The following is a 12,500-nucleotide window of genomic DNA, read 5'->3' as shown; positions in this document are numbered from 1 at the left end:
TATATATATAACATATATATAGACATATAATATATATATGATATATATATGATATATATATATATATACATATATACATGTATATATATATGTATATATATATATACATAATATATATGTATATATATATATTATATATATATATATATATATATATAATATATATATATATATATATATATATATATATATTATATACATTACATATATATAGTATAATATACTATATACAATAATATATATATATATATATATATATATATATATATTATATATATATATATGCATGTGGAGGCACATGGACTAGTGGTTAGAGCAGCGGACTCAGATCGGGCGATGTGTTGTGCTTATGAGCGAAACACCTAAGCTCATGCGGCTCCGAAAGAATGTAATGTCGAACTTCTGCTGACTCTTTCGCCACAACTTTCTCTCACTCTTTCCTCCTGCATCTTGCAGCTCACCTACGACGGACCGGCATCCAATCCAGTTGGGGAACCTATACGCCAAGGAAACCGGGGAAACCGACCCTTATGAGCCAGGCATGGCTCGAGAAGGAACGAACATAGATAGATAGATAGATAGATAGATAGATAGATAGATAGATAGATAGATAGATAGATAGATAGATAGATAGATAGATAGATAGATAGATAGATAGATAGATATGCATATACACACACATACCTATATATATACATTCATACGCACATACATAGAGACACACTCACATACAAAAACGAGCTAAGATAGTGCGTTGGCAGTTCTTCCCAGAATACCTGCAACAATTTCAAAGAATTAATAATAATAATAATAATGATAATATAATAATAATAATAATAATAATAATAATAATAATAATAATAATAATAATAATAATAATAATAATAACAATGATGATGATGATGATACAAAGAATCTGTACAGTTTAAGAAACAACTGATGACGGAGGAACCTAGGATGAAGTTGAGTGAGAAAGTAACCCAGTTTGCTAAAAGAGTTAAGGATGAGATGAAAAAACAAGCCGAGAAGAAGAGCAAAGAAGAATGGCTAGAAAAAGCGATGCACGGCCGATACCCATGTAGAGTGAACAAACCAGACGTAGAAAAACGAGACACTCCTATATGGATGAAGAGCTCAGGACTGAAGGCTGAAACCGAAGGTTTTATCATAGCAGAACAAGATCAAAGCTTGGCAACCAGGGCTTACCACAACAAAATAATGAATGATGGCACTGACCCGAAATGCAGAATGTGTCATGAGCAGGATGAAACAGTGACCACATCTTAACTGGATGCACAGCGCTTTCAAAAACGATATATTAAAGACACGATAGAGTTAGCGCAATAATCCATTGGAAGAATGTAAAAACTACCAGCTTCCAACTTCAGAAAGATGGTTACCAGCATAAACCTGAAAACTGTGACCAGAAAAGATGACGTAACAGTACTCTGGGACATGCCAATCAACACCGATATAAAGAAATCAAGGCAAACAGGCCGGACATAATCATCAAATATCGGAAGAACAAGAAATGCTTAATGATAGATGCGACAGTACCATCAGAGAGACATGTGTCCATTAAAGAAGTTGAGAAGCTATTTAAGTCCAAAGACCAAGGAATAGAAGTGACCAAGATGTGGGGAATGAAAAGCAGCACGGGACCAGTGGGGATTGGAGCGTTAGGGTTAATTAAAAAGGGCCTTGGTAAGCAGCTCAACAAACTCCCTTGGAGTCTTAACGTGGGAGAACTTCAGAAAATAGTGTTGCTAGGTTCCGCACACATTTTACGCCGTGTACACTCCATGAGATGAGGACCTGCTGTGACCCTAGGGTCAGGGGATGACTCCGATTCAGCAGAAGACAACGGACCATATTTTATTTTAAAATAATAATAATAATAAATAATAATAATAATAATAATAATAATAATAATAATAATAATAATAATAATAATAACGGCAGTAGCCCAACATGTCGTGTAAGTCGACAACAAAATGAAACCATTGATCATGTTGTCTCCAAGTGCAGTCTTCTAGCGCCAACAGAGTACCTCAACAGGCATGATAAAGCTGCACAATATATTCACTGGGTAATTTGCAAAAACCTGGATTTGCCCCATGAAAAAAACTGGTGGGAACACAATCCACCTCCAGTGCTTGAAAATGACCACATCTCACTCCTCTGGAACTTCACCATTAAAACTGACAGAAAGATAGATGCAAACAGGACAGACATCATACTGAAATACTTCTGACAAAGAACATGCCTCCTCATTGATATGACTGTCCCAATCGATATAAACGTATCTGTCAAGACCTACCAAAAACTGAGCAAATATAAAGATCTTGAAATAGAAATCAGCCAAAAATGTGGAACCTGAAGACTAAAACAATACCTGTGTCATAGGTGCCCTGGGAATGATAGCGAAAGGGGCTGATTGCTAACTAACTTCAGATACCAGGAAACCCCAAAATGGCAGAAATTCAAAAGATAGTGCTCATGGGAACTGCTCATATCCTACGGCAAAATACTCTCTATGTAATCTCAAGGTTTAAAAACAAACTTTCTTTAAATTTATTATTAGACATTCACTAGTACAACCACCAAAAAAAAACCAAATATGGCACACTAGGCATAACAACAACGTGAACTTCCAACCTGTTGTCTCTTGAGGTCTCTGGGTGAGACTTGGAACCAACTTGTACAAACATAAAGCAAAAGTCAAACAGGATAATAATAATAATAATAATAATAATAATAATAATAGTAATAATAATAATAATAATAATAATAATAATAATAATAATAATAATAATAATAATAATGAATGCCCTGATGCAGTACCAAGCAGGGGCTCTCGTGGCTTCTGATCTTAACTGATTGGAAGTGTTATCATGTACATTGGTTTGTCTTGGTATAAAAGACGGGCTGCAGCAAATATTCTGCTCAGTACCAAAGATTTGCTTGTCAGTGGTTTGACCTTAACCAGTTGAGCATGTCCCTTAGTGGCTGACGATATGTGCATCTATGGTCCCGAGCAGGGGTAGTGGGGGAGCATCATAGCCATGTGTTGAGAGGAATTCTTTGGGGTTTAGATAATTTACCTTTGGAAACATGGGTGCTTCGTTCAACATCCTTAAACAAACCCTTATTCAGGGACCTTTTGAGCGGGATGGGCTACTCAACCTGAAGAAAATTCTAACTGGGACCCCACCTGCAACGACATGCGCTGTTAATCTTGATATGAGATCACCATGTCGCGCAGGTATGGTTGTGATGCATGTGTCTAGTGTACCTTTATCAAACGGGTACTCATGATGGGTATACTGGGCTTCGTATATTTGTACCCCGGTGTCACTTTGACGGCATGCACTGCTCACTCACTAAAAAAAAAAATAATAATAATAATAATAATAACGGTTTCAGCTTCTAGCACAACGCCAGCAATGTTGAGTGGTGGGAGGGTTAGTTGATTATATCGATTCTAGTTCTCAAGAGATGCATATTTTATCGATCCCAAAAGGATGCAAGGCAAAGTTGGCCTTGGCGAAATTTGAACTCTGAACGCATAGAACTGGAAGAAATACCACTAGGCATCTTGGGGTTAATAACAACAACGTTGTCAACAGTCTTAACGGGAGGAGGGGAAAACATTAGCAACATCCAGAGGGACTTTACTAAATAAATGAGACAAAAACTTAGCAACAAAGGACATCATCATCATCATCATCGTCGTCGTCGTCGTCGTCGTTATTGTCGTGGTTACATCATCACCATCATAATCATCATTACCACCAACATTGCAGTAACAACAGCCATGACTACAATTACTGCTGCTACTACTACTACGGGTACTCCTGCTGCTTCTGCTGCTACTGCTACTACTACTACTGCTGTTGCTGCTACTATTGTAACTACTACTACTACAGCTACTACTACTACTGCTGCCACTCCTGCAACAACTGCTACTACTACTACTACTACTACTACTACTACTACTACTACTACTACTACTACGACTACTACTACTGCTAATAATACATCAAGAGCAACTAAATCAACATAAACTACCAGAAACAGCGGAAACATTTTAGTGACTAAAAGTAGCAAAACTACACACACACATATGCACATACACACACACGTACACACATAAACACACTCACTCAAACACACAAGCATACACACACACACACGTATACACACACAGTACTCACTCATACAAACACACGTACACACATACGTACACAACACACACGTATACACACATACACACAAACACACACACACTCACACGCACACATACACAGACACATGTACACACACACGTACACACACAAACGTAAACACAAACATACACACACACACTCACACGTATACAGACACACGTACACACACGCACACATTCACACAGACACGTATATATGGATTGATGGAAGGATGAATGGGCGAATGGATGGATGGATTTGTGTCGGCCTTTTGACCAAGATCGGAGTGGTGGGGTATGTGTGTGTGTATGTCTACGTGTGTGTGAAAGATATAATGCGTGCGTGCGTGTCTGCTTGCGCGATCGCATGTATGTGTGTGTGTTAGGGGATCAGATTCACATGTATGTATACTCGTATATACATTCATAGATATACACACACATATGTAGGTGTGGGCGTGGCTGCGTGGTAAGAAGTTTACTTCCACACATAAGTTTCCAGGTTCAGTCCCAGTGCATGTCACTTTGAGCAAGTGCTTTCTGCTATAGCCTTCGGCCGACCAAAGCCTTGCGGGTGGATTTGGTAGACGGAAGCCCGTCATACATATATGTGCGTGTGTGTGTGCGCGCGCGCGCACGTGTTTGTGTGTGTTTGTATGTGTGTGTATTTGTCCCCCTCCCCACCGCTGGGTGCTGGTATGTTTACATTTCTGTAACTTAGCGGTTCGGCAAATAAGATCAATAGAATAAGTACCAGGCTTTAAACTCATAAGTACAGGGGCCGATATATTCGGATATAAATTCTTCAAGGTGGTGCCCCAGCATGGCCGCAATCTAATGACTGAAACAAGTAAAAGATCAAAGATATATGCATGTATACATGCATGAATATACAGGTGTGTGTGTATGTATAAATATAGATGATGTAGATGTTTATGAACCCATGGATATATACGCATGCATAACAGATACGTAAACATAATGCGTACAAATAGACATTTGCATGCATATATATATAATATATATATAATATATATATATATATATATATATATATATATATATATATATATATATCGTGGGAACTCCGTTGGTTACGACGACGAGGGGTCCAGTTGATCCGATATTAACGGTACTACCTGCTCGTGAAATGAACGTGCAAGGGACTGAGCACTCCACAGACACGTGTACCCTTAACATAATTCTCGGGGAGATTCAGCGTGACACAGAGTGTGACAAGGCTGGCCCTTTGAAATACAGGTACAACAGAAACAGGAGGAAAGAGTGAGAGAAAGTTGTCGTGAGAGAGTACAGCAGGGTTCACCACCACTCCCTGCCGGGGCCTCATGAAGCTTTAGGTGTTTTCGTCCAATAAAAACTCACAATGCCCCCCCCCCCGGGCTGAGAATCGAAGCCGCAGCGATCCTACGACCGCGAGGCCACTGGGCCATTGTGCCTCCACACACACACACACACACACACATATATATATATATATATGTATGTATATATATATATGTATATATGTATATATATATATTCATTCATATATATATATACATACATGCATACATATATATATAATGTATATATATACATATATATACATATATATATATATATATATCTATATATATACATTACATATATATATAATACATATATATATATATTCATTCATATATATATAATATACATGCATACATATAATATATGTATATATATACATACATATAGATAATTATATATATATATATATAATATATATATATGTATATATACATATACATATATATAATACATATACTATCTATAATATATATATATATATATAGTATATATATATATATATATATATATATATATATAGATATATATATATATGCATGCATGCCTCGTATGTACATGCATGCGTGCATACACCACCTCCACTACCACCAGGTGCCTTCGTCCTCACTCCTACCACTACAAAACCTGTTACCACCACCACCATCAACATTAACATCACCACCAACAACAATAACTACTAGTAATACTGCAACTGCTGCTGCTACTGCTACTGCTGCTGCATTTACTCTCAGCAACACCAACAATAACAGCAATAACAACTGACCCTACAAAGTTTATTGTTGTTATTATTAGTAGTAGTATTACTGTTACTACTACTACTACTACTACTGCTACTGCTACTTACTACCACCTCCAACAACAAAAGCAAATACAACTGCAATAACTGTTTCTATAAATTGCCACCACTACCAAACTACCACCAACGTCACTACTTTCATTTTCACTCTGAGCGCTGTAAAAGCTGTTACCACCGCCATCATTAACATCAGCATCAACCACTACTACTACTACAACTACTACTACTACTATTAAAACCAATTCAACCACCACCGTCACCACCACCACTACCAGCAAAGCAGAGTTTATTAAACAGAGCGGCGTCCAAGCAATCAAACGAGGAAGAGCGGACTTTCATCAACTGGTTTCATTTTTTTAAGTTTAATTAAACAAGTGAAAGGTTGATGATGACGATGATGATGATGATAGTGACGACGACGATGATAATGAGGATGATAATGATGATGATGATGATGATGCCGATGGATGAAATGATGTGTTGAAGGAACAAACAAACAACAGCAACAACACAAACAAGCAAACAAAAAAATATATAAATATAGTGAACAGAACGACAACAATAAGAGCGATAAGAACAACAACAACAACAACAGCAAAGATTGAAAACAGAATAAAAAAGAGAAGATAAAAGGGAGAAAAATATACCAACGCATTTTATACACACATATAGACATACACACACACACACACACTCCACATATATACATATATATATACATAACTATACATTTCTAGATAATTATACATAGACCTAATCTATATATATATATATATACACTCATACAAACATATATATATATATATACATATATACATATATACATACGTTTATAGATAGATAGATAGATAGATAGATAGATAGATAGATAGATAGATAGATAGATAGATAGACAGAAAGATAGATACATTCTGTGCTTCTCTCGACCTCTCTTTCTCCCAAACATATTAAAATACATACATACATACACCTACACACACACACACATATATATATATATATACACACACACGCACACGCACACAGGCGCACACTCACACACACACACGCACTCGCTTTGTTTTCTTACTCCCTCCTCTAACATCAAATTAAGCCTGAGTCGACTTGGAAGTCAGATGACTTAGCATGTCAACTTCGGAATTAGACTACGATGTGGAGACAATCATGACTGGCGGAAAGAAAGGTTCACCACCCCCAATCATGCACCCAGATGTTGATGTGGCTGAGAGAGACCCAACCAACCTCAGTGGGTACATCAAGGTAAGTAAACACGGCATCATGACTTTTGTTGATTCTTTATTAGTGTATTCTTGTACAATAGCGTCGGAAATTATCTGGAACGTCAATGATTACAGATTATTACGGATCTTTGCCTTAAAGTCCGTGGATTATCAAACCGCAAAAGAAAAAAGTCACAAACAATATTTTGGGGCATTTCAATGACATATTTCTCCATGTTTTGGGGTTTGTTTGTTTTTTTTTTCAGATATATATTTTAAACATTTGAGATTATGAATTTTTTGTTTATATTATGTTTAACAAGAAACAGGAAACAGATTTCGAGAACCGAAAGTCAAAACTGGAAAGGAACCTAAAAGATTGGGATGGAGGGGGGGCTGTGTTTCCACATCCCACTCCATCCCATCTCTCTCTCATAGTTGTGCCATGTGTTTTCGGTTTCATTCCTATTGCGCGGTACCATAGCCATTGTGACTTTTACTATGCACAATGCCTTCTCACTGACTTTTATACACAGAAACCGTTTGAAAGCCCGTCTTACATATTTATGTATATATATATATATATATACACACACACACACACACATATATATACATACACACACACACACACACACATACATATATATATATTATGTATATATGCAGGCACAATGGTGGCTATGTGATAAGTAACTTGCTTACCAACCACATGGTTCCGGGTTCAGTCCCACTGCATGCATTACACCTTGGGCAAGTGTCTTCTACTATAGACTCGGGCCGACCAAAGCCTTGTGAGTAGATTTGGTAGACGGAAACTGAAAGAAGCCCGTCGTATGTGTGTGTGTGTGTGTGTGTATACATTTGTGTGTCTGTGTTTGTCCCCTCACCATCGTTTGACAACCGATGCTGGAGAAGTTTACGCTCCCGTAACTTAGCGGTTCGGCGAAAGTGACCGATAGAATAAGTACTAGGCTTACAATGGATAAGCCGTGGACGCGATTTGCTCGACTAAAGGTGGTGCTCCAGCATAGCCGCAGTCAAATGACTGAAGCAAGTAAAAGAATAAAAGAATGTATATATATATATATATATGTATATATATATATATATATATAGGCACAAACGCAGACTCAGACATACGCTCGCTCACACGACACATACATACATACATACATACATACATACATACATACATACATACATACATACATACATACATACATACATACATACATACATACATACATACATGCATACATACATACATACAACATACATACATGCATGCATACATGTGCTTATCTGTGTGTTGTGTGTGCGTGTCTTTGTGTTTGTCCCCCACACACATACATTTCCAACCGCTTGGCAACCTGTTTTTGGTTTGTTTACGTCTCTATTATCTAGCTGTTCGGCAAAACGGAACGATAGAATAAGTATCAGATTTCAAAAAAGGACCATTTGTACCGGGGTCATTGCTCTAGCATGGCTGCAGTCCGTAAAAGATTAAAAAAAAAAAAAGACTTCGTAATCTACGAATCTATAAATGATGTCGTATACCACTACCGAAGGATTGCCGCACTACCGAAGGACTGCCGCACAAAATAACATCGGGATCCGAAGAAATAACAGTTTTAAGCTCACTAAATAATTTCCGACGCTTTTCTACAGTAATGCCCACTTTGAAACCTTATGCTTTATAGATTCAGTATGGCTGAATCGAGAACTTCGACTTCATTTCCCGAAGACGAGCCTCCAAGTTCGATCCCGCTGCGCAGCATTTTGCGCCAAGTAAGGAGCACTTGGTCGGGTTCTTCGAAAAGGTACAGATTTGTCACGATCACTGTTTTGTGCGGTAATCCTTCGGTAGTGGTAGACGACATCACTCACCCAGACAACCTTCGCCCATGACAAAGACAAAGTGGTTACACAGAAAAAAGGGGGGTGCTGAACGATATCGTCTCCTTATACCGACACTCTTTAGACTAATCCCGAAGGAAGGACGGTTTTGTTGATCCTGAATGAAAATTACACTAAAAGTACATGTGACAGTGGAATACTCGGCCATTTTCACATGAATTCAGGAGCAGGTAATTCGGTTGATCGAATAACTAAAACTTCCCGCCAAACGTCGGAGATCCAGCACTTGTTTAGTTTTGTTTCATTTCTTGTTATTTTTTTCTTATCTTTTATCTTTCACTTGTTTCAGTCATTAGACTGCGGCCACTCTGGGGCAACGCACTGAAAAATTTTAGCCGAATGAATTGATCCCAGGACATTAATTTTTTTTTTTGTAAGCCTGGTACTTATTCAACGTAAACACAGCAACACCGGTTGTTAAGTAGTGGTGTCGAGCAAACACAGATAGCTTATACAGGTAGATAGAATAGAATAGAACAGACAGACAGACAGACAGACAGACAGACAGACAGGCAGGCAGGCAGACAGACAGACAGACAGACAGACAGACAGACAGACAGACAGACAGATAGATAGATAGATAGATAGATAGATAGATAGATAGATAGATAGATAGATAGATAGATAGATAGATAGATAGATAGATAGATAGATAGATATGTTTCTTTATTGGCCACACAGGGCTGAACACAGAGGGAACAAAATACAAAGTAGAGCTTTTCTTTTTGGGAAGGAAAGAAAAAAAGCTGGGATAGAATTTCGATCAAATGAAATCATGGAAAAAAAGTGGGGAAGCCGATCAATAGGGATCGTGTGTCACAGAAATGCCATAGTGTAAAATGGGAAACAGATTAGGTTTATCCATGGAAAGAAAAGCCTACGGAAAAGACCACGGTAACCTCGGGCAATAATGTCATGCAAAAAACACATTACAGTAAGTGACTCTCTTTTTTCCTTCCTTTTTCTGGTTTATAGGATTATGCTCAAGCTGGCTCCGTCATTCACATGTGCCATCCTTGCTACATTCACCCATCTTTTTTTTTAAACATTCACTAGACAAAATTTCCCTCTCTACTCTCACTTTCCTCTTCAAGTGAAACTTGAAGAAGTTGATGAGAGATCCACCAGAGAGGAAAAGCGTTTGACTCTAGACTTTTCAGACGAGTCCACCATACACATATTTTTGCCATAGCCACAAGTACGATGAAAATGGCTCTCCCTTCTAGTTTCAAGGAAGGAGGCGCGACAATATTTACGATAGACTCGCTTGATAAACTGACTCGTCCCTCACGCGTTATCAGTCGTTCGACATAAGCCCACAGGTCGGAAACGGTTGGACACTGTACGAGTGCGTGCAGAACGGTTTCATCGCTCTGGCCGCATCTCGGGCAGGTTGACTCCGTGTTTCTCGAACCAATCTGTAGAGCTTATCCCAAACGGGTAGCTCTTCTCGATAGCACTGCCAGGCCAGGAATGTCTGGAAGTTGTCCATAGGTCCCGGCCCGAAAGTCGTCCTGAACAGGCGGGTCAGGTATTCCTCGTCGACGCCCAGGTTCGCCCCAAGATCGTTGTCGTACCTCCTCTCCACTAATCCCCTATAGAATGCTTTGGTTGTGTTGCAGTCGCTCAAGATTGACCCGGTACGGCATAGTTGCTGGAGAGCGATGCGACACTCGCGGTGCCATCGCCCTTCCTCGGCCTCTTTTTGATCCACGACTGCAGTTCGGTCATGGAGACGAGCTGCGGGAAAGCGCGCCTCACAAACGGTGACCACAACTGTTCACCGTCGTCTACGTAGAGCCGGAGATGTCGCAGTCTCAGCACGTGTCTGCGCATTATCAACCACGGCATGCCCAGCCCTCCTTTTAACGGGTATTGACAGCAAACGGATCGCCTGACCATCGGAATGCATGCTTTCCACAAGAAGCGGAAGAGACTACGTTCCAGCTTGGAGATGGTAGGGTCGGGACAAGGCACGACAGTCAGGCAGTAGTAGATGACGGACGCGATGTACGTGTTCGCCACCTCCGTCCAACATTTTAGGGACAGCTTCCCCTCGGGGCATGCCGGGTGAAGATAGATAGATAGATAGATAGATAGATAGATAGATAGATAGATAGATAGATAGATAGATAGATAGATAGATAGATAGACAGATAGATAGATAATATTTATGTGTATGTGCGAGCGATGTTGAAAACTTCCTACAGGAGGATCAGTTAATTATGATTTTATTCAACATATTTCCCTCTCAGATTCACACACTTATTGCAGTGGTCCTTCAGTTTTTCTAAGCCCTGTAAAAGAACTCGAAAGTTTGGGTCTCCAGCCAGGTCTTTAAAGCCAGGAACTTTTTCAACATCCAGCCCCACAGGTATATATGTATGTGTGTGTATGTGTGTGTTGTGTGTGTGTGTGTGTGTGTGTGTGTGTGTGTGGTGTGTGTGTATGTGTGTGTACACGATGGGCTTCATCCGGTTTCTACCAAATCCATTCACAAGCCTTTCGTCGGCCCGTGGCTATAATAGAGGACACCTGCCCAAGGTGTCATGCAGGAGACTGAACCCGAAACCACGTGGTTATGAAGAAGTTGTTTACCAGACAGCCATATGTTTGGGTTTTTTATTGCTGTATTGCTCTGTTCTGTTTTCTTCGAAAAGTCAGTTTCGTATCTTTTCTTCTCCAAGAGAGAGAGGGGGGGGAGAGAAAGAGAGGGAGAGAAAGTTCTTCAAACTGTTACAACAGAAGCGGTAGTGGTGATGGTGTTACTGATGATGTCTACAATGGTTCGAACTTTAGCCCAAAGCCAGCAATTTTTTGGGGGGAGGGGGCAAGTACTCGATTACATCAACCCCAACTTATAATAACTGGTCCTTATTTAATAGACCCCCGAGAAAACGAAAGACAAACTCGGCCTTGATAGTATTTGAATTCAGAACGTAAATGACCGGAACAAATGCCGCTAAGCGTTTTGTTCGACGCTCTAATGATTCTGTCAGCTCGCCGC

The 12,500-nt window shown here is 39.2% G+C and overlaps 1 protein-coding gene across 1 annotated transcript in view; it reads left to right on the top strand.

Moving 5' to 3' along the window:
• Positions 1-7,266: 7,266 nt before the first annotated feature.
• The window catches only part of LOC115213142 (caveolin-3-like), a 121,129-nt gene continuing 115,895 nt past the window's right edge, over positions 7,267-12,500 (top strand). Inside the window, exon 1 of the mRNA XM_029782076.2 lies at positions 7,267-7,613. Coding sequence (XP_029637936.1) covers positions 7,479-7,613 — 135 coding nt within the window. The 5' untranslated portion in view covers positions 7,267-7,478. The remainder of the gene's footprint in view (positions 7,614-12,500) is intronic.

This window comes from Octopus sinensis, linkage group LG6, assembly GCF_006345805.1.
Source record: "Octopus sinensis linkage group LG6, ASM634580v1, whole genome shotgun sequence".
Taxonomy (NCBI): domain Eukaryota; kingdom Metazoa; phylum Mollusca; class Cephalopoda; order Octopoda; family Octopodidae; genus Octopus; species Octopus sinensis.
The sequence above is the reverse complement of the archived record's forward strand: the minus strand, read 5'-3'. Positions and strand labels throughout refer to the sequence as shown.